The sequence below is a fragment of the Myotis brandtii genome, unplaced genomic scaffold (assembly GCF_000412655.1).
Source record: "Myotis brandtii unplaced genomic scaffold, ASM41265v1 scaffold927, whole genome shotgun sequence".
Classification (NCBI taxonomy): Eukaryota; Metazoa; Chordata; class Mammalia; order Chiroptera; family Vespertilionidae; genus Myotis; species Myotis brandtii.
Genome location: NW_005371823.1, coordinates 844,825 through 868,308, shown reverse-complemented (window position 1 = coordinate 868,308; position 23,484 = coordinate 844,825). Strand labels below are relative to the sequence as shown.

General features: G+C 42.6%; 1 protein-coding gene across 1 annotated transcript in view; it reads left to right on the top strand.

The window, feature by feature from the left end:
* The window catches only part of RYR3 (ryanodine receptor 3), a 380,950-nt gene that overhangs the window by 106,628 nt on the left and 250,838 nt on the right, over window positions 1–23,484 (top strand). The window contains exons 13-17 of the mRNA XM_014532943.1: window positions 7,547–7,715; window positions 10,543–10,678; window positions 14,637–14,732; window positions 16,473–16,591; window positions 22,595–22,728. Of these exons, the coding sequence (XP_014388429.1) occupies window positions 7,547–7,715; window positions 10,543–10,678; window positions 14,637–14,732; window positions 16,473–16,591; window positions 22,595–22,728 (654 nt within the window). The remainder of the gene's footprint in view (window positions 1–7,546; window positions 7,716–10,542; window positions 10,679–14,636; window positions 14,733–16,472; window positions 16,592–22,594; window positions 22,729–23,484) is intronic.

The window sequence follows — 23,484 nt, the reverse complement described above, 5'->3', positions numbered from 1 at the left end:
CAAATATTTCCCCGTAGTTTGTGGCCTTTCTCCTCATTTTCTTAGTGGTGCTTTTGCTAGCATGGAAGTTTTAATTTTGATGAAGTCTAATTTAACTTTTTTTGTTTGTTTATAGATCATGCTTTCGGTGTCATATCTATAAACTCTTTAACCCAAAATCACCAAGATTTTCTGCTAGAAGTTTTATAATTTTAGCTCTTATGCTTTAGTTTTATAATTTTTAGGTCTATTATCCAGTTTGAATCAAATGTTTTGTGTATGATGTGGTAAGGTAAGGATTTAAATTTATCTTTTGAATGTGGATTGGGTGGATATCTCATTGCCCCTGTACAGTTTGCTGAAAATGTATCCATCCACATCAAATTGCCTTAGCACCTTTGTCAAAAGTCAAGTGACCATAAATGTAAGCATTTATTTCAGAGCCTTCAGTTTTATTCCATCTGTGTACCAGCCCCCGGTAACCACCATTCTACTTTCTATTTCTATGAATTTATAGTAGTAAATATTAAAGTCAGGTAGAGTGAGTCCTCCGATTTTGTACTTTTCAAAATTATTTTTGGTTCTTCGGGGTTCTTTTCATTCCTATATAAATTTTAGAGTAAAATTTTCAATTTCTGCAGAAAAGCCTGCATAGATTTTTATATATATTTCATTTAATCTACAGATAAGTTTTGGGAGGACTTATATCTTAATAATAATGAATCGTCCAATCCATAAACATAGAATGTCTCTCCATTAATTCTTCTTCAATTTCTTTCAGGAAGATATTATAGTTTTCAGTGTGTAAGTCTTACTCTTCTTTTTAAAACTTTATTCTGAAGTATTTTTGATGCCAATACAAATGGAATTGTTTTTTTAAATTTCATTTCAGGTTGTTCATTGCTGGCATTTGTAAACACTAATATATAGAAACTGAGTTTTTTGAAGATCAATCATAAATTCTGTGACTTAATGAAAATTTTTTATTAGTTCTAATGTGGGGGTTTCTGGCATGGGTACTTTATAATTTTCTACATGCAGGATCATATCATAGGTGAATAGAGATTTTATTTTTTTCTTTCCAATATAGATATAGATTTTCTATCTTTCTTTCTCTCTTTCTTTCTTTTTTCTTTCTTTCTCTCTCTCAATTGTGATGGCTAGAACATCCACTATAATATTGAATAAAAGTGACGAGAACAGACATCCTTGTTTTGTTCCTAATCTTAGTAGGAAGCATTGTCTTTGACCATTAAGTGTGATGTTAGCTATGGGGTTTGTGTAGATGCCCTATTATCAAGCTGAGGAAGTTTTCTTCTATTCCTGGTTTGTTGAGAGGTTTTTGTTTTATTTGTGTGTGTTTTTTATCTTGAAAGAGTGTTAGATTATGTCAAATTTTTTCATTGTCATTTGAGGTGACCATGTGGTTTTGTCCTATATTAATATAGTTTATTACATTAACTGATTGAGAATGGACTATTGAAATATCTAACTGTTATTTTTTTCAAACCTCAACTGTTTTATGTTCTTAAGTAAGCAATGATATATCAGTCTTTTCAAATGTTTCTTTTTGGAATGGCTTATAGAAAATGGCACCCTTTGTCCCAAAATATTTCAAGAATATGGCCCATGAAGTTTCTTAAAATAAGATAATAGACCTAGTAGGTCAAAACAATTTGAAAAATAAATGTAGCCCAACAGAAAGCCTTAAGACTTTCCAAGTTCTCAAAATTGCCACTATAGGCCACTCTACTATAGGTCACGGAGGATGGCTGTTCAAGGGTAACACTTGCTGATACTTCTGGGTTGTCTGAGGTATGGCCATCATCACTGGTTGTCATGCATCATTTTTGTAGGTAAATAGTATTCATGTGATAGGCCGCCATCCACCCTGGATGCCTCTGAGCATTCCAGTAATAGGGCTGAGAAGCAGCAGACTAGTACTCGTGCCAGGCCCTGTAGTTGGCTCTCCAGTACTCCTCGTAATCCGGATAGGTACCAGAAAAATCCGCCTGGTACCTATCAGGATTTCCCTATGGCGGTCATACCACTCATCTTCCTGGACTCTGTCTGCGACCCATAGGTGCAGCGCCAAGAGGGTTTCTGCGTCTCTGCTTAGCTCTATGGTTAGTCCCCTCTTTATGCCTTGCCTTGGTCTGGGTTTCTAACTGTTATTATTGAATTGTCAATTTCTCCCTTAATTCTGTCTATTTTTGCTTCACACGTTTTGAGTTTGGTTGTTGGGTGCTTATGTTTATAATAGGTATATTTTCCTGATAAATTGAGTCTTGTATAGTTAAAAAGTGTGTCTCTTTTTTCTCTATGAACATTTTTTTCTTAAAGAATGACTTTTAGAGTGACTCCAAATGTTTTATATGCAGATTATTGTTACTGTTTGGGTGGTAGATCTTCTTTAGTCCTTCTTACTCCCAATCTGTTTGTGTCTGTGAATCTACACAGTGTGTCTTGTAGATAGCATACATTGGATTTTTTTTAATGTAGTTTGACAATATTTTTTCCCTTTATTAGTGTGTGTAATCTATTTATAGATAATGTAATTATTCAAAGGGTTGGATTTATGTCTGTTATTTGCTATGTGATTTTGGTCTCAGGTCTTTTTTGGTCCTCTGTTCCTCCTTTAATGCCTTCCTTTGTAGTAAATATTTTCTAGTGTATCATTTTCATTCCTTTGTTGAGTTTTTGACTATTTTTTTTAGTTATATTCTTTGTGGTTGCTCTAGGGAACTCAGTGTGTATTTAAGTTGAAACAAATTAATATAAACTTAACAAGTGAAATAAAGCAACTTTGCTCCAATATTGTTCTATTCTCTCTCTGCTCTTTTGTGATAATATTGCTATGCACATCGCCTCTTCATCTATACCAGTGATGGCGAACCTTTTGAGCTCGGCATGTCAGCATTTTGAAAAGCCCTAACTTAACTCTGGTGCCGTGTCACATATAGAAATTTTTTGATATTTGCAACCATAGTAAATCAAGTACAAAGAAGTATATTTTTTATATTTATTTTATATATTTAAATGCCATTTAACAAAGAAAAATCAAGCAAAAAAATGAGTTCGCGTGTCACTTCTAACACGCATGTCATAGGTTCGCCATCACTGATCTATACTAATAAAAGGGTAATATGCTAATTAGACCCAGAGACCTTCCAGACATCCTTCTGGACAAAGCCATGGTGGTGGGGCCAAGGCAGAGGCAGTTAGGGGCAATCAGGCCAGCAGGGGAGGGCAGTTGGGGATGATCAGGCCAGCAGGGGGATGCAGTTGGGAGCAAGCAGGCCGGCAGGGGGTGGCAGTTGGGGGTGAGCAGGCTGGTGGGGTGGGCCGTTGGGGGGGGGAACAGGCCTGCAGGGGGGGGCAGTTGGGGGGGACTAGACCTGCAGGGGGGGGCAGTTGGGGGCAATTGGGCAGGCAGGGGGGCGCAGTTGTGGATGAACATGCAGGCAGAGGGGGGCAGTTGTGGGCGAGCAGGCTGGTGGGGAGGGTGGCAGTTGGGGGCGAGCAGGCCGGCAGGCAGAGTGGTTAGGGGCAAGCAGGCTGGCAGGCAGGTGAGCAGTTAGGAGCCAGCAGTCTCAGATTGGGAGAGGGATGTCCAACTGCCAGTTTAGGCCTGATCGCACAGGGATCGGGCCTAAACCGGCAGTCAGACATCCCTCGAGAGGTCCCATATTGGAGAGGGTGCAGGCTGGGCTGAAGGACAGCCCCACCCCGTGCATGATTTTTGTGCACTGGGCCTCTAGTGTGTGTTATAAGCCCAGCAGTACAGTTTTATAATTATTGTCTTATGCATTCGTTTTTTTAATCAGTTATAAGAATAAAAGAGAAATGTACCTATATGCATTTCTACATTTATACTATATTTTATACTTACCTACATAATTACCTTTACCAGTGCTCTCTCTTTCTTCATTTGATTCTAGTTACTGTCTGGTATCATTTTCTTTCAGCCTGAAGGACTTCCCTTAGTATTTCTTCTTCTTTTATAATGATTTCAGAGAGGAAGGAAAAGGGAGAGAGAGATAGAAACATCAATGATGAGAGAGAATTATTGATTTGCTGCCTCTTGCATGCCCCCTACTGGGGGTCAAGCCCAAAACCCGGGCATGTGCCCTGACTGGGAATCAAACCATGACCTCCTGGTTCTTAGGTTGATGCTCAGCCACTGAGCCACACCAGCCGGGCTTCCCTTCGTATTTCTTACATGACATACCTGCTACCCATGTGGATTGGATGACACACTAAAGTTCAGGTAGTTTTAAGTTTGTCTAAGGTTTTACTTTCTGCTTGTACAGAGAAGGCTGATGTTTAGTCACAGACGAATAGAGAGCTAGGTCCCTCTCTGGTCTTTCCTGAGCATGTGGGTGGCCTTACACACAGTCTGCCCTGACCTGTTAGAATTTCTTTTCTGTAAAATGGGGAAGGCAAGGGAACAGCTTCAGGCTGAAACACCATAGACTCCCCTGTTCTTACAAGGTTCATAGTTTTAGATACATGCTTGTCAATTTGTGGTATGCCTTTGGTCAATTTCCAGAGTTCTAAAGGGTTATTTTGGATTATTTTTTCCAATTTATCATTATTGTGAGAGAGAAGATTTGCTGAACTCCTCACTCAGCTGTTCTGAAAGTTCCACCCTCAGTGTGGGAAACGCTTGATTCTCTCAGCTACAGGATGTTTTAGAAGAACAGAGGACTAATGAAAAATAAAGCAGTGTGGCAGGGGTAGAGCTTCAAAAGCCATAGTACTTGAATGTTGCAAGAGCTGGCGAGTGAAAGATAAAAACACAAATCGGAACTACATTCTCCCCTCCCATCTCTTTTGAGAAGCCAGCAGTACATGCTGTATACAAATGCAAACCAGAGGCGGGGGTGGCCACCTGGGAGAGCACATTAAACTTAAATGAATAGGGAAGAAATGAGGAAGAACAATGAAGAAGAAAAGGTTGAAGTTTGCTGGTGCTGCCTCATCAGCCCCTGTCCAGTTGCTGGGAGCTGTCCAGCAGGGCAGATGAGCAATGCGAGCGATGAGGGAGTCTCAGCAGTCCTGCTGAAGAGGCAATAACTGCTCCCCTGACCGCTGAGCTTACACTTAGGAGGGAAACAATATATAAATGCATTGTGGCAATGCTGTGGCAGATATTCAAAATCACCTGAGGTCTTACTTGAATTTAACAAAAGAAATCCTTGGCAAAGAGTGAGAATGTAGTGAGACAGTGGCTGTAGAGCAGCGGTTCTCAACCTGTGGGTAGCGACCCCTTTGGGGGTCAAACGACCCTTTCACAGGGGTCGCCTAAGACCATCGGAAAACACATATATAATTACATATTGTTTTGTGATTAATCACTATGCTTTAATTATGTTCAATTTGTAACAATGAAAATATATCCTGCATATCAGATATTTACATTACGATTCATAACAGTAGCAAAATTACAGTTATGAAGTAGCAATGAAAATAATTTTATGGTTGGGGGTCACCACAACATGAGGAACTGTATTAAAGGGTCGCAACATTAGGAAGGTTGAGAACCACTGCTGTAGAGAGTCAGAAAACATTGGGATAAGAGAGGTGCCAATTGTAGTTAGTTCCGAATTGAGATATCATCTTGTCCCTGTCTCCCCCCGCCCCCATCCCCCGGTCTCCTTCCCAGGATTCCAGAGTAAAATGTGAGCACCATTAAGCCATTCAGAGGTCATGTCTATTTTCACCACTGGCCCCAGTGCCAGGCACATGCTGTGTGTTCTGTCTTGAAGCAAGGGAGGGATCTGCCTCAGTCCAGGGGAGGACTGTTGTAGTGATCTTTTCTCAAGGAGCAAGATGAAGTGATCAGCAGTGAAAACCCACAAAACAAAAAGTTAGACCCAGAAGGGCCCTGCCTAGCATAGAGTGCACCTGGCCTATTTTCCAGATGTGAAACTGAAGGACAAGCGGCCAGGAGGCACTCAAGCATGACACGGTTAATGGCAGTGACTATCACCGGGGTTTTCCAACCCTCTGTGTAGTGCCCTTTAAAGCTAAAAAAAAACCAAAATGGCCAAAAACCTCTCCTTTCCATCTTTTCTTAGCACTTGAAGAAACACTACTGACTTAACTAGCATCAGCATCTTTAGTAAACTCAAAGTGTGTGTGTGTGTGTGTATATATATATATGGAGAGAGAAAGAGCACAAAAATATTAAGGAAAATGTATTCATCCCTTAACTGAATCTAGAATTGGGAAGTCATATCTGATTGGGTTTTGTAATCCCAAACCTTCACCTCATGACCTCATGATATTCTCTTCCCCACAGTTTTTGCATGCAATACTATCCCAGATAATTGTTTGTAACCACTTCCTGAGCACCCACAGTGGGCCAGAGCATGCAGTAGTGAGAGTGCCTCTCTGTGCAGTCCACTGGTGTTCTGCCTTCACTGTATGTACCTGGCATTTTTTACATGAATTTGGAATTGTTGTCACCTTATAACCTGAGTATTTTCCAGGCTTGTTCAGTCTTTGCTTCAGGCCTAGAGAACAATCTTTTCTTCTCACGTGTCCAGATTAATGTATAACCAGATACACTGTAAATGCAAAGAGAAGTCATGAGAAGTTGACCCAATGTACAGACCTGCCATTATTTACACATGCAATCCATTCTTAGTCCCTCGGGGCCAACGTTGCAGTTCCCTGGGGCTGGGTCTGTTTCCCCAATGTCTCCATATCCTTTATTCTCAGAAGGACTCACCAATATACCCCTCAAGGGGAGGGGAAGATGAGGGCTCATTTCACCATTTGTGGAGGTTTGTGATCTCTCTGTGTTGACAAGATTAATTACAAGTCTTTTTGAAAAGTATGACCAACAGTGTCTGTGAGACAGACACATCCAGGAGAAGGAGAATACAACGCAGAAAGGGAGATGGTGGGGGCACCAAGGAGGGGGTAATAAGGCAGAGAGGAAGGATGTGGAGAAATGGGAGGATGCTGAGAAAGAGAGAAGGGAGGAGATACAGAGGGAGGGCACACAGAGGAAGTCAGGGGAGAAAGAGATACAGATAGAAGGAGAAATCAGCAAATGCGTGGGAGAAACAGGTGAGCACATGCATGCCCACAGAAACTTTAAGTGAAAAGCACACCAATATCAAAAAGACACATGGAGAGAGACAGAGGGAAGACAAAGATCTAGGAGGAGAGGGAGTCCAGTGATGGAAACCCTCCCAGCCTTGTTTCCCCTCTTCCAAGAAGAACATGTAATAGTGAAAAAGAACCACAGATTAAAAAGTTTATTATTTTAAAGGTGTTTTTATTTTAAAAGGAAAAAGTATGGCAGACAGCCAGGGACCATTTTCCTTTATTTATAACGTGGCTTTAAAATGGAATCAGAACATTCTCTTCTGTTACTCCGTTAGTTGGCAAATGTCAGTTTGCTGCCATGCATGCATGCAGTGACTAGGAGACAGTGCCCTGTGCCAGAGGGGAGGGGGAGGTGGCAGGTGGGAACCAGGACCTAGTGGTTGCTCCCCAGGGTCCTGCTGGAAGCCCAGTGCCTGAGCCGTGTCCATGTTGGGTTTTTTAGTGGAAACAATCGCACAGCTGCCCCTGTGACGCTGCCGATAGAAGAGGTCCTGCAGACCTTACGGGACTTGATCGCCTACTTCCAGCCCCCGGAGGAGGAGATGCAGCATGAAGACAAGCAGAACAAGCTCCGCTCGCTCAAAAACAGACAGAATCTTTTCAAGGAAGAGGTACGTCCAAAAAAATTAAAAGTCAAGATTCTCTTTGTGTCCACAGCTCAGATATCCCTGGGACCACATTAGCTTTGTCTCCATGCTTACACATGTTTATGAAAGAGACACACAGCACAGAAGAAGAGGACACTGGGAAGGAAGGATTCCTTCAATCTGTATCTCTTTCTCCCCTGACCTTCCCTGTCCACCGCCCCGGCTTATGCCGCAGTAGACATGGTAATGATGTCCATTGGCACATTCAAGCCAGGTTATATTTTAAAACAGCACAGAAGAAGAGGACACTGGGAAGGAAGGATTCATGGGCAGCTGACCTTCCCTGTCCACCGCCCCACTTATGCCGCAGTAGACATGGTAATGATGTACATTGGCACATTCAAGCCAATGTACATCAGAAACTTTAAATGAAAAGCACACCAATATCAAAAAGACACATGGAGAGAGACAGAGGGAAGACAAAGATCTAGGTGGAGAGTGCACATGTGTGTCAGTGCACATGTGCATCCAAAGTCCATTTTCAGTAAATCTCAGCTATTAGACCATGGCATTGGCTGCAGTTCCTAAATTTTGGAAGATGTCAGAATTATATAGGAAACCTGTCTGAAAAATCCAAATGCCCAGTTTCCATATTAGAAATGACTGAGGAGCTGGTCTGAAAGATACATGATGCTCAGTCTTAGGTGGACCTTGCGCCTCTGAGTCCCTAGGGACGGGGCCTGGATATGAGGGAAACACTAACTTGGGGCTGCAGGGGCCCTGGTCTGGCTCCATCCTGGCTGTGCATGACCTTAGACAAGTCAGTCACATGCCTTCTCTGAAAATGGACATGGCGATTTGGCACTAACAGGCCAAATCTCTGTGTTGACAAGATTAATTACATACTCCTGCAGTGTCCTGCCTCATTCCTGGGGACAGAGCCTGTCCCTTGGGCATTACCAAAGTTAGTGACATGGGGTAGAGCCGCATGCAGCTCAGTAGGTCTAATGGTCTAAGGCTAGCAGACTAGCTCTGGTTAGAAATGACTGAGGAGCTGGTCTGAAAGATACATGATGCTCAGTCTTAGGTGGACCTTGCGCCTCTGAGTCCCTAGGGATGGGGCCTGGATATGAGGGAAACACTAACTTGGGGCTGCAGGGGCCCTGGTCTGGCTCCATCCTGGCTGTGTATGACCTTAGACAAGTCAGTCACATGCCTTCTCTGAAAATGGACATGGCGATTTGGCACTAACAGGCCAAATCTCTGTGTTGACAAGATTAATTACATACTCCTGCAGCGTCCTGCCTCATTCCTGGGGACAGAGCCTTTCCCTTAGGTATTACCAAAGTTAGTGACATGGGGTAGAGCCTCATGCAGCTCAGTAGGTCTAATGGTCTAAGCCAGCCATGGGCAAACTACGGCCCGCGGGCCGGATCCGGCCCGTTTGGTCAGCCGTGGGCAAACTACGGCCCGCGGGCCGGATCCGGCCTGTTTGAAATGAATAAAACTAAAAAAAAAAAGACCGTACCCTTTTATTTAATGATGTTTACTTTGAATTTATATTAGTTCACACAAACACTCCATCCATGCTTTTGTTCCGGCCCTCCGGTCCAGTTTAAGAACCCATTGTGGCCCTCGAGTCAAAAAGTTTGCCCACCCCAAGCAGACTAGCTCTGGGGACATTAGGCCTTATAGGCCACTGGAACTATAGCTCCTTAAGAACAGATGTTTTTTACCAGGTGGCAGAGTACTATAATTTAGATGGAACAGTAGTTAAAAATACTTTTTGATCTTATTGTCTCTAAATCCCACTTTTCTTTTGGGGGGTGGGTACTGAGGGGGGAGAGAGTAAGCTGACTGGAATTTCTTGAACTTACTTGAGGTTTAAGAGAAAAAAGATGTAGGCCTGGATGGTGTGGCTCAGTGGTTGAGTGTCTACCCATGAACCAGGAGGTCATGGTTTGATACTGGTCAGGGCACTTGCCTGGGTTTTGGGAAGCAGACTAGCTCTGGGGACATTAGGCCTTATAGGCCACTGGAACTATAGCTCCTTAAGAACAGATGTTTTTTACCAGGTGGCAGAGTACTGTAATTTAGATGGAACAGTAGTTAAAAATACTTTTTGATCTTATTGTCTCTAAATTCCACTTTTCTTTTGGGGGGTGGGTGCTGAGTGGGGGAAGCAAGCTGACTGGAATTTCTTGAACTTATTTGAGGTTTAAGAGAAAAAAGATGTAGGCCTGGCCGGTGTGACTCCGTGGTTGAGTGTCTACCCATGAACCAGGAGGTCATGGTTTGATACTGGTCAGGGCACTTGCCTGGGTTTTGGGCTTGATCCCCAGTAGGGGGTGTGCAGGAGGCAGCCAATCAATGATTCTCTCTCATCATTGATGTTTCTATCACTCTCTCCCTCTCCCTTTCTCTTCTGAAATCAATAAAAAATATATATTTAAAAAAAGAGAGAGAGAAAATTAAATAGTATATCCAGGGCTCTGAGTGAGTCAGTCATTTTCCAAGGGGGACCAAGCAGGCATTTGTGAGACTCATTTATGCTCCCTCTTCCTCAACTCGCCCTTGGTTTGAGTTAAATGTGTGGGGCAGCCCTGTCAGAAGAGACTGCTGACTCACTCCCCAAATGGATGCTATTTAGGTCTCTGAGGCATAGAAATGAATATTTTGTTTTTAGGAGGAAAAAAAAACAACAACCCAAGCTGGCAGCATATGAAGGCCCATTTGCATATTAATATTAATAGCCTTAAAACTGCATGTTATGGGAGGAGAAAGAACAGAATGGAAGGGGTCCACTTCCTTAATCAGGAATTTTTGCTTTTCGCCCCACTTGCTGTCACAGGGAATGTTGGCCCTGGTGTTAACGTGCATTGATCGCTTAAATATCTACAACAGCGTAGCACACTTTGCAGGGATCGCAAGAGAGGAGAGTGGCATGGCCTGGAAAGAAATTCTGAACCTTCTGTACAAATTGCTGGGTAAGTGCACACACAGCCCTCTCCCGGGAAGATTTCCAAGGGTGGTCTCCATGGAATTTCCACTGGACAAACCAAGATTGTCATCTGACTTCATTCCTTGGAAGCCTTTTATTAACCACTTGATTCTAACCCAGCCATTTATTCCATTAACTAGTAGCTTATTGTATTTTCTAAACTTAGAGCAAGAAGTCAACAGCAAGTGAAACAGATGGTGATCAATTTTGCCAGAACTACCTGTGAAACCCTTGACAGCCACTTAGCATTCTCTGAACCTCAGTTCCTCATCTTTAACATGAGGTGTCTCCAGTTCTACACTTCTGACACCTCCGCTTTAAGGATGGTCACTCCTTTAAACCCGGTGACCTTTCACTGTTGGCTTATTGATCAGTCATGATTCTTGCTGCTTTGGCCTGTTCCTAATTTCGTTTCAGTGGAAAAATAAAGGTGGTAAGGATGTTGCAGCACCCAGACTTTCTTCTCACAACACAGTGTGTGGTCATGTTCTGGTGCTTGATACATCCAGTGCTCCCATAGGGGCCCAGACTACCAGGCAGTGGGAGGAGGACAGTGGACAACAGTGCTGGCCTCTTCAAAGAGGTGGCCACCAGTAGTTGCTCAGACGTGGTGACAGGCAGCATTTTAGGGCTTTTCTCTGCAGTGTCTCTCTCATTAAAGGAAGTTCATAGAAAGTTGAGAGGGAGCCAGAGAGGAGTCCAGAAAAATCAGGTTAGACCCATTCTATACGTCAAGGATCAGGCTGATGCACTGAGTTCATGGGCTCCATCGAGCCAGGAGAGGCTAGGAGGCTGTGTCACAGGAACACGGTGGCCGGGCCTGTGCACTTCAGGGTTGACAGCTGGGAGGAAACTGGAGGAAAAATGCCCTCCAACTCTTACTGTTTGGCTCCAAATGGTTGAAAACAGGGATACAGCTTGCATTCACAAGAGATGGGCTCTGTAGTCTGTGGAATGAAATGGTTAATGAGGGGAAATTAAATATGCTGGGACAGAATTAGCCCAGAATGGAGACTTCCTCCTAGAAACCATGACATTGCTGATACTCAAAGTGGAACAAAGAAAGAAGATCTGAATGACAAAGAGAAAAAGGATGAAGAAAAAACTCCTGCACCTGCCTGTAGAGCCAACTCAATCCTAGAGGGCTGGGGTGGGGCAAGCACCCAGGCATTAAGATCTTCTGAGATCCTAGTACTTTGTAAAGCTTGATCTGCCTCTCACTTTCCATTTACCATAGATGGAGGTGTTTCCTTTGGTCATGGAATTTTTTAAAATTGTGGTAAACTGTACATGATATACAACCATCACTACCATCCATCTCTGGAATCTTTTCATCTTCCCAAACAAACTCTGTATCATTAAACCATAACTCCACTTTCTTCTGTACCCCCACTCCCCAGAAACTACCATTCTACTTTCTGTGTTTAGGATTTTGACTAGTCTAGTTACCTCATATATGCAGTGGAATCATACAGTATTTGTCCTTTTGTGATTGGCTTGTTTTATTAGCATAACGTCTTCCATGTTGTAGTGTGTCAGGATTTCCTTCCCTTTTTAAGGCAGAATAGTATTTTACTGTATGTATAGACCACATTTTAGGTATCCGTTCATCTGTGGATGAACATGTTGCTATGAACATGTATGTGCCAAGTTTGAGTCTCTGTTTTCAATTCTGTTGGTATATACCTAAAAGTGGAATTGCTGGATCATGTGGAATTCTATATTTACCTTTTTGAGGACCAGGCAAACTTTCCCACAGTGGCTATACTGTTTTATATTCCCACCAGCAATGTCTGAGCGATCCAGCTCATTGACATCCTCACCAGCATTTGGTGTTGTCACTATTTTTATTTTAGCTATTCTGATAGGTGTGTGATGATACCTCACTTTGGTTTTAATTTGCAATTTCCTATGGCTGATGATGGTGAACTTCTTTTCATGTGCTTACTTACCCTCTGTGTATTTCCTTCAATTGGGTATTTTTTTACTGTTGAATTTTGCAAGTTCTTTACATATTTTGGATACTAGTCTTTTGTCCTACATAGTCATGTGCTGCATAACTACATTTCGGTCAACAATGGACAGCATATACAACAGTGATCCCATAAGACTGTAATGGGGCTGAAAAATTTCTATTGCCTGATGATGTCGTAGCTGTAATCACTTCGTAGTACTCATGTATTTGTGGTGATGCTGGTGTAAACAAGCCTGCTGTGCTTGTTCTATAAGAGTATAGCACATACAATCATGTGTATGTGATACTTGATAATGATAATTGACTATGTACTTATCATACTATACTGTTTACTATTGTTTTAGAGTGTATTCTTTCTACTTATTAAATAAAAAATTTTCTGTAAAACAAAAAATGTATCAGGCTGATTGGACTGCCATGGTGCTGTGTGACCTTGTAAAGTCTCTTCCAATTCTAATATTTTGTAATGGTACAGCTCAAACTCAGTAATAATTATCACAACAATAGTAGCTAACATTTATTGGGCTCTGTGTGCCAGGTACTAGAATATCTCTGTTTGATCCTTAGAGCAACACTTTGAGGTGTAGATACTACTATTATCCCCTTTTTATTGATCAAGAAACTGGTGCTCAGAAACACACAAGGTCATACATGTTGCAAGTGGTGGAACTGGGGCTTGAGCCTGAGCAGACTGCCTCCCTGAGCTTAAGCTGACCTGAAAAGAAGGTTAGAAGCTCAGAACTAATTCTGGCCTCCACTAACTGTAAATATAAAGCAGAGGTCCTGAGGCAGACTTTTCCTTATCCAAATACCTTACAAGCATCTGTGAAAGCCCAGTCTTTGAAAATCAACAGCATCAAAATCAAGCTACTAGGGGCCAGTCAGTTTACATGGACTTGTTCCAGAGTTACATCTGCAGTTGGCTTATAGAAGGAAGGTTATTTCCTGCTCTAGATTTGGTGAAAATCTAATGACAGCATATTTCTCCCTCCCTTAGCAATAGCATCTATCATTGCTTCTCAAACATGAGCAGGCATTATAATAGGGTGGAGGGCTGGTTAAAGCACAGATGCTGGGCCCCATCCCCAGAGTTTCTGATTCAGTAGATCTGGGACAAAGAGAATTTGCATTTCTAACAAGTTCTCAGGTGACACTGACTTTCTGATCCAAGAGACCACACCTTGGGAACCATTGTCATTGTCCTATATTCATGTGTTCTATATATTTTAGAGTTTCATGTTTAATTATTACTTACCTAGTAGTTTTGCCAACCTATCCAGCTGTGTTCATTTGGATGCCTTCTTTTAGCACTGAAAAATATTAAATCTCTAGCTAGGTTTAAGAAAACATTACAAGGAATTGAGTTCTTAAGCAAATAACCAAGCAGACACTGTTTGTTTGTTTGTTTGTTTGTTTGTTTTTGCTTATCATCATATGAAGTAATTTTATTGGCCTGTGTCTTTATTACCTCTTTCTCCTACTTCATGAATGCAGGAACTCTGCTGTTCTGTTCCTATTGCTCTATTCCCAGCAACTAGACAGGTGCCTGGTACATAGCAGATTCTCTGGAAGTATTTGCATGAATGCTAGATTTATGCTCTTCTAAATATAGAAACTGGATTGTATCAAAGGGCTAGGGCAGGGGTCCTCAAACTACGGCCCGAGGGCCACATGCAAATACAAATATTGTACTTGTTCCCGTTTTGTTTTTTTACTTCAAAATAAGATATGTGCAGTGTGCATGGGATTTTGTTCATAGATTTTTTTTAAACTACAGTCCGGCCCTCCAACGGTCTGAGGGACAGTGAACTGGCCCCCTGTTTAAAAAGTTTGAGGACCCCTGGGCTAGGGAGTAGAAGATCATCATTCAGTTCCTTTTAGTTGCTAAGTAGCTGAAATATATTTAACAGCTTCCCAAGTTCTTATGTCCATCATTGTGTCCTTTAACCAAACGTTTCCTTGTTCGCAGCTGCCCTCATCCGTGGAAACAGAAACAATTGTGCTCAATTCTCCAATAACCTTGATTGGCTCATCAGCAAATTAGACAGACTAGAATCTTCCTCAGGTAAGACTTGACACCAATGGAGAAAGTGGCCTTTTTTTTTTCTTTCTGTAAAAAAGAAAACAATGTTAAATCTTTGAACAATGCTTTGTCCACTGGATTGCAATCAAATAATTACTTCAACAACAACAACAACAAAAAGAGCTAACTCTTCCTGACACCCCTATAACTAACAATTCTAACCTGATTCAAAGTCTGTCCTCTTCTGTTTCATGTTTCACTCTGTGTCTTCATCTTCATCCCCTGGATTTTTTCATAGTCCCCCCCCCCCCCAGGGTCATGATCTCCTGCTTAGACTCTCTCTCTCTCTGGGTTTCTAAATGCTCTTTGGACATGGCCCTCCTAACAATTTGGGGTAGAAGCAGGACTGAAAAATGACTGTGGAATAAGAGGAAATGATGATTCTCCCACCCCTGAGTCACCCTTGACTTCATATCTAGAGCCCTCCATGACTCACAGAGAATTTGAGCCAAGAGCGTAGTCACTGTTGTTAAGTGGCCAAGTGACCATGTCATGATGCTCAGCAGTTGGCTTCCTCGGAGATGAGTGAACATGACAGGTGTGGGCCCCTCTCAAGGAAGCTGAACGGTTTTGATGCTTTTTCAGTGTCTAGAGGAGACAGGAGCTTGAACAAGACAGACCAAGGGAAGGTTCTCCCAAGACCATCCACCTACATGTCTTTCAAACCTGTTTTCTTCAGTATCTCTTCCCATGGGCCACACTACATTTCAGGGCAATTTATGAAAACCCTGGGTGGAAAAAAACAGAATGATGAGGAATTTTCTCAATAAACCCAAGAAAGATACTGGCCAACTTCTTCCCTTGAGTTATTTTTTTTTTAAATCTTTATTGTTGAAAGTATTACAGCAATATGTCGCCCTATTTCCTACATTGACCTTTCTTAGCCCTCCCTCTCTCCCTCCCCACTCCAGACCTTCACCACCCTATTGTCTATATCCATGGGGTATGCATAGATGCATACAAGTTTTTTGGTTGATCTCTTCTTAACCACCCATCCTCCCACATCTTCCCTTGAATTTTTATCATGGTTTTACCCTTATAGATGCCAGGCTGTTGGGGCACCAGTTAGTTTTTCTTAAGCCTCCACTTAACACAAAAAGCTTTCCAGTGTTCCAAGAAAAGGGAGCAAAGCCAAATAGTATTTTTTAGTGAGATTATAAAATGAAAATAATTTCTGGACTGATTTCTAGATAAACTCTTATTTGAGGAACACTTTAAATATTGTCCATCCCTCCCCTTTGCCCCCTACCCTGTTCCCCCAGGGCTTCACCACATTACTGTCTGTACCCATGGGTTATGCATGTCTGCATAAATATTCTTTGTCTAAATTACTTGAATGACCTTTAGAATTTATAGTAACCTGGGCATCTGCTTTTCTATTTTTAAATTAAGTATTTCTTGGTTTGATCAAAGTAAGAATTCCAGTTTTCAGCTGCTCTTCTATATTTTGACACAGAAGTGTTGTGCCTTTGCCCAGGAAAAGGGAAATGGGGTTGGTGCTGAATAAAAGTCAACGCTAATTCCAGACTGGTTGGCCCTCAGAGGTTCCTGAAGTCTACAAGAGATGACTGCATCTTTCTTCTGGCTGGAAATATTTAGTAGATTCCGAGAATTGATGATATTCTGTACTCTCAGGACGGTCTTTTCGTTCTCAGGTTTCAAAATGATGGCCAGTTTGGTAAGTTATTTAATGTCCAAATGACTTTTGTGGCATTCACATAGGCATCTTGGAAGTGTTGCACTGCATCCTGATTGAAAGCCCAGAAGCCTTAAACCTGATAGCAGAGGGCCACATCAAGTCCATCATCTCCCTGCTGGATAAGCACGGACGGAACCACAAGGTGGGTGATCGACTTTACCTGGCTTTTCCCTTCCTGCCAATTAATATCCATTGTGTGCTATTGAGACTGTGTTGCCTGCTCTCTTTCCTGGCTTTAAAAAAACACAAAACATTGAGAAACAGGTTCTGAAAGGCCCTTCCTTGCCTAGGAGATACTACAAGCCAGACAATCACAATGGATCTTAGATGCTTTCCATTTCCAAGTCTTGCTCATCATCATTAGCCCTTAACACACAGCAGACTGTGTGAGGCACTTGGCTAGAGTCCATACAAGGCCAGCTAGGATGCACTTCCACCCTAACAGGGGTGGGCAAACTTTTTGACTCGAGGGCCACAATGGGTTCTTAAACTGGACCGGAGGGCCAGAACAAAAGCATGGATAGAGTGTTTGTGTGAACTAATATAAATTCAAAGTAAACATCATTACATAAAAGGGTACGGTCTTTTTTTTTTTTTTAGTTCTATTCATTTCAAACGGGCCGGATCCGGCCCGAGGGCCTTAGTTTGCCCACAGCTGTGTAGCTTAACAGTATAAGAGCTAATCCCAGCTGTATGAAGAAAATATACAAAAATCAGATAAAAATAATGTAGAAAGTCTTGTTATTAAATGAAATTGGCTTTACCATGAGTCAGACCCAGTGAAATAAATAAACCCACATGAGCCAGCAAGAGGACTAAAGCTGTGGGTCTGTCCCTTTGATACAAAACAGCTGTGTAACATTAGGCCTCAGTTATTTCATCTGTAAAATGAAAGCACTTCACTTACTAAGGTGGAATGCTACATCAATTTTTTTGAGGTCTCTTTACATCCTAACCTCTATTTTTTTTGAATTATATGTCTAAAGACACAGTGATCTTTGAGGAAAGTCTATTAAAATACATTTTACCCTGATGCTTCAGCATATTCCCCTCATACATGAAGGTTGCTACACTGACTATTTAGGCAGGTACTCCAAGATTGAGGAAGTGTATTTCAAAAGCAGATGGCATGACTGGACATGGGGGACAACAGCTGGGATCCTGCAGAGTGGAGGGAACTCAGCTTGATCACTGGCCTTTTTTGTTTGCCATCATTTAGGGGCACTTCACATTTAAGACACACCTGAGGCGGGGCAGGAGAATGAGCCTCTGCAGCATTGCTTGGATGATATGTATCACCCTTAGGAAGTAAAAAAGCCAGGGTCCTTAGCATCTGTAAAATTGCTTGGCAAAGACTAGAAAGAAATATGTGGGGTCTGTAATTGCTTTCCCAAATGTGGTAAATCAAAAGCAGGTATGAGGTTCCAACTGCAGTCCAGCTTCTCTGTGTCCCAACATATTTCTTCCCACCTGCAAAATGTAATGAGAATAATTGATAAGTACCTGTGTAACACATGTTCTGAGCCATGATATATGTGCAAATGTCAAACAGAGCCTTAGACAGGGAAGCTGTTGTCATGTCATTGTCCCTGGGGCTTCTTTGTGACCACACTGCATAATGCACTTCATTAAAACCAGTTTGTGAGAGCATCTTTTAGCCAAAAACCACAAAGCATTAATGGACATCACTTGGCAGCAAGTTGATGACTATTCTGCCCATTCTAGAGTTGAATAAATCGAGGCTGAAGTGCTTTACTAGAAATCCATACCTGGTCTTATATGTTACCCAAGTGCACCAGCAGATTAGTCTTTAATCTTCTAGAGCCAAGAAATCCTGTTTGAAAAATCCTGACGATGTTGTCAAAGCTCAGGCAACATGGTCTTGTTACATAGATAGTCTCCTCAAGATGTCCCCTTTTTGTCTTTTGATAGATTTTTGGATGAAGGCTCCCTTGCCATGAATTTAGTTCTACTCTTAGTGATTACTCAATTGGATAACATATTTTCAAAAAAAAGTCCAGTCTCAACTCATGAGGAGAGGTATTTGTAGTAACTTTGCAGAGAATGTGCTGAGTCCAGGCCAGACTACTATTGAAAGACTTTATCTTTGCTTGGAAAATGCCAAGATAGTGTTTTCCTATCCAGGCAGCTCTGTTTTCCCCAGTCCCAGGTGTCTTCTGCACCTTCACTTAGTTTTGCATGAAGACAGTGACTGAATATATGCAGAAATTTACAGCCACAAAACAACTCCCAACTCTTGCAACAACAGCAACAGTAATAATGAGGATGATGGTTGCTAACATTTATTTTGTATTTGACAAATGCCAGGCTCTGTCTTCAGGGTTCACATGCATTTTCTTTAGTCCTCATTATGAGGCCATGGAGTGGCATTATTATTTCCACTTGACAGAGGCGGAATCAAGAGCTTTGGGATAATAAGCAACTTGCCAGAGGCCACAGGGCTAATTAATGTCAGAGTAGGACCAGCATTTTGCTCTCCCAACTCCAAGTTTAATATTCCTTCCAGGCTTCTCAAGCTGAAGTCTATGAACATGTTATTTGGGGCCCACATGCTCTGTGAGAAAGTTTCATTTGTGTTCTTATTTTTAAAGTTATCCTGTATACCAAACTCTTTGTAGTGATGAATTCACGCTTAGAAGGCATTTTCATATGATGAGTTCATGTTTCTCAGATTGAAGTTTGAGAGTCCATGAAAATGGTCTTCAGAGTCATGACATTTTTCTTTTAAAAAATGTTTCTATATCTTGTGGGTTTGAGAAACTCCTGTCTGTACCATGCCCCCTGTAACCACATGCTTAGAACAGAGAGTATCTACAATAGTGATGATTATACCTCCCTTCCTCTCTGAGAGTTTTCAGTTGCTAGCTCTGTCCCTACTATAAGAAGCATTGCTACTCATCTAAAGCATAATCAAGTTAAAGATAAACAGTTTAGAGGGAAAGAGCATAATCCTTGAAGTGAAAGGGACAGGAGTGGGGTACACTGCCCACTCCCTGTTTTCTGAATGCACTCTGTCCCTTGATCCCTCAGTATCTCCTCCCTACTTTTCAAAATTCTTCCCTTCAAAACTTAGTTCACATATCACTTCCTCTATGAAGCTTTTTCTTATTCCAATTGGCCATGGTTTCCTCTCCTCGATCCTTATACCACTTGCACTCTGTTACATGGTGGTTCCATTCGGCCTTTTATTATAGTTTTTTTACACATGTATTTCTCTCACAGATGCAAAGTTCCTTCATAGCAAGTGTTATTGGAGAAGCATGTGGCTTGTCTTTCTCCATTGCTAGTGGGAGTGGCATCCTGAGGGATCAGCTTCATAATCCTCATAGTGCCATATGTTATACATGGCAGGCATTTGATACATGTTTGTTAAATGTGTAAGAAATGAGTAAAAGGAATGAATGAGTAGAGCCAGAATCAATTCCCACCTCACCTTGAATGGATGGAAACTCACATATATGGACAGGCCTTGTCTCAGTTCAAGACTAATCAATGGGAGGGCTCCATTCTGTGTGGTCAGAGACAGGCTCCTTCCCTCTAGCACAGTGGTTCTCAACCTTGGCTGCACATTAGAATCACCGGGAATCTTTTGAAAATCCTGATTTCTGGGCCTCATCCTCTAGAAATTCTGTTTCTTTGTTATGGGGTCCGGAAATTCTGTTTCTTTGTTTTGGGGTGGGGCCACAACATTAGTAACAAAGAAACAGAATTTCCAGAGGATGAGGCCCAGAAATCAGGATTTTAAAAAGATTCCCAGGTGATTCTAATGTGCAGCCAAGGTTGAGAACCACTGCTCTAGCAGCTCCCCATCCTCTAAGACAGAGCTTCACAAACTGTAATGTGATTACAAATCTCCTAGGGATGGTATTAAAATGAAGTCTCTGATCTAGTGAGTCTGGGAATAGGAGGGGTGGTGCCTAAGCATCTGTATTTCTGGTAAGCTCCTAGGATCATACTTGGAATAAGGAGACCCTTGGGTTTTTATCATTCTTTCTGAATTTCTACAACCAGCTGGAAAGAGGACTGTGTGGGTTTTTAGGGGCCAGTATATCAGTGTAAGTGAAGTACCCACTTTTCATTGGCAAGAACTCAGTCACATGACCTCACATTACTGCAAGGAAGGCTGGGAAATGTAGTCTCTTGTGTGCTCAGGATAGGAAGGAAAACAGAGTCTGGTGACTTACTCAGCAGTAACTGCCACAGCAAATCACACATCCCAGAGGTCGCTGAGATGTTATTTCTCCATTGGAAAATACAGATGACCAGGAGGCACAGTGCCTGTGTCTCTATAATGGATTGGCCCTCGCTACATTCCTTTCACTTTCAAGAGAATCCATTTAAATTTTCTAGAAAAGGAGGTGTGTCCCCATTCCTTATTTTACCCAATGATATGCCTTCTGAAGCACAGCCTAAAACAGTGGTTCTCAACCTGTGGGTCGCGACCCCTTTGGCGGTCGAACGACCCTTTCACAGGATTCGCCTAAGACCATCCTGCATATCAGATATTTACATTATGATTCATAACAGTAGCAACATTACAGTTATGAGGTAGCAACAAAAATAATTTTATGGTTGGGTCACAACATGAGAAACTGTATTTAAAGGGCCAGAAGGTTGAGAACCACTGGCCTAAACAATGCCAGCCACAATACTTTATGGCACTATCTATTCGGAGATGAGACACTATTAGGCTACGTACTTTCTCGGAACCCTTTTTCTCTCTGCTATTATATTGTATGTAGATTAAGCTCTGCTTCCCTCAGGCTGTTACAGCAAAGCTCCTGCATCTGTCACTCCAAGGCAAGACAGATGAAAATGTATGATAGACTGGATGATAAGTATTTAATTTCCTGGCCATCTATGGCTCTTTTCTTTGAGAAATTATCCTCTGGATTTCCAGTTTTACAGCCCATACATTCCACAGACTGGTGATGGTACGAGTCCATAAAACTCTCATTGGGATCCTTTTCTGCTTGTCCCATAAATGTGCTTTATATTTATGTGGAAAAAAATTGACATTCAGGGAATCAGGCAGAAAACTGGTTTGTGAGAATTATGAATACAAATGCCACCAACAACCTGAAGTCATCCAACCCACGAAGCATTGAGTCTTCCAGTGGCCACTTTGAAAGACTGAAATGCAGCCACCACCTCCTTGTCAATCCAGCCTGCCACAGTCCTGGCTTTTACTTATGGACTGCTGTTTGCACATGGCTCCCTGTAGGGGAGACAGGGAGGAGCAGTACCTGGTCCAGCACAGTGTGCTCTGCCGTGGCAGGAACACAGAATCTGAATGAAAGAGGATGATGCACAAGGAGTCAGGGTGGGTGAGAGGCCAGCTTGTGGTGGAGAAGGCCAGGGTAGCCGGCAAACAAAAGAAACAGAAGCTGCTGGCTGGTCTCATAGATTCAGGCGCCACTGTGCTCTTGCAAGTTTGGCATCACTCTAGGGGGGAGAAGGAGAGCAGGTGAAATGCTTTTGAAGATGGATTTCTAGGAATATAAGAGTATCTTCACAGTGAAAGACCCACAAACCGGAACCTGTCCTACTATCACATCTACCCAACCCACAGGAGCGGATCCTAAGCCTGCTACAACGTGCCAGGGACTTAGCCCAATGGGAACCCTAGTGCCTTTCATGGAGAGCTGTATTAGTGCCTGTTGATCATGGTGCAGAGTGGAGCATGGGATTCAGTTTGTGGCCAATGAAGGGCCTTCCATCCCAGGCCTCTACTCCTGCACAACTCCAAGAGGTGCCTGGATTTTGTATCCTGGATACCTCTCCTCACCCTGGTCCTGGCCCTGGAAGGGGTATTAATCTAGGCAGTCAGTCTTCAGAGCCCAGACTCATCCACTTTAACAGAACAGTAACCACAAATGACATGTGCAATTTGGAAGAAAGGGCATGAGACCAGGGCAGAGGGGATGGAAGGAAGCCCAGTCTCATTTCCCAAGAGGCTGAAGGCTCTGGGGCATTACTCACTCATGCCTGGGGTGGAGGTGAGGCTTCCTTGACTATAAACAGGTCCTCCCTTCTGTCACCTGGCCCTCACCCTGTGGGAAGCCTGCTTCTGTCCTGTCACCTGGCAGTCAGGCCCTAAGTTGGTGGACACGTCTTGCTGCAGGTTCTAGATGTCCTGTGCTCCCTCTGTCTCTGCAATGGGGTGGCTGTGAGAGCCAACCAGAATCTGATCTGTGACAACTTGCTGCCCCGGAGAAACCTGCTCCTGCAGACACGGCTGATTAACGACGTGACGAGGTAAGGCCACCGTCATTGTTCCAAAAGGGGCATCTTGTCTCCAGACAGGGAAGAGGGCTGATTTGAACTCCAAAGCCACCCACCCATCATTTCCATGATGATTCTGGCACATAAGATGAGAGCAGGCACCTGTGCAGTCTTTTAGGGCCTTGGACTCCAACCCACTTTCTCCTGAAGTGCCCAAGGAGTATATGTACCACCCAAGGGCTGAAGAATTTGGCCGGAAGTGGTCTACCACATTTTATTTTAAACATCAATGCAGATTTATCTTGTACCTTCTTTATAACATATTTATTCTTATTTCTATATACCAACTTTTTTCTACAAATCTCTTACAGAATAGATGTCCCATGTTGATACCATGGCTTAGTGAATCCTGGGATCCTTTTCTGCTTGTCCCATAAATGTGCTTTATATTTATGTGGAAAAAAATTGACATTCAGGGAATCAGGCAGAAAACTGGTTTGTGAGAATTATGAATACAAATGCCACCAACAACCTGAAGTCATCCAACCCACGAAGCATTGAGTCTTCCAGTGGCCACTTTGAAAGACTGAAATGCAGCCACCACCTCCTTGTCAATCCAGCCTGCCACAGTCCTGGCTTTTACTTATGGACTGCTGTTTGCACATGGCTCCCTGTAGGGGAGACAGGGAGGAGCAGTACCTGGTCCAGCACAGTGTGCTCTGCCGTGGCAGGAACACAGAATCTGAATGAAAGAGGATGATGCACAAGGAGTCAGGGTGGGTGAGAGGC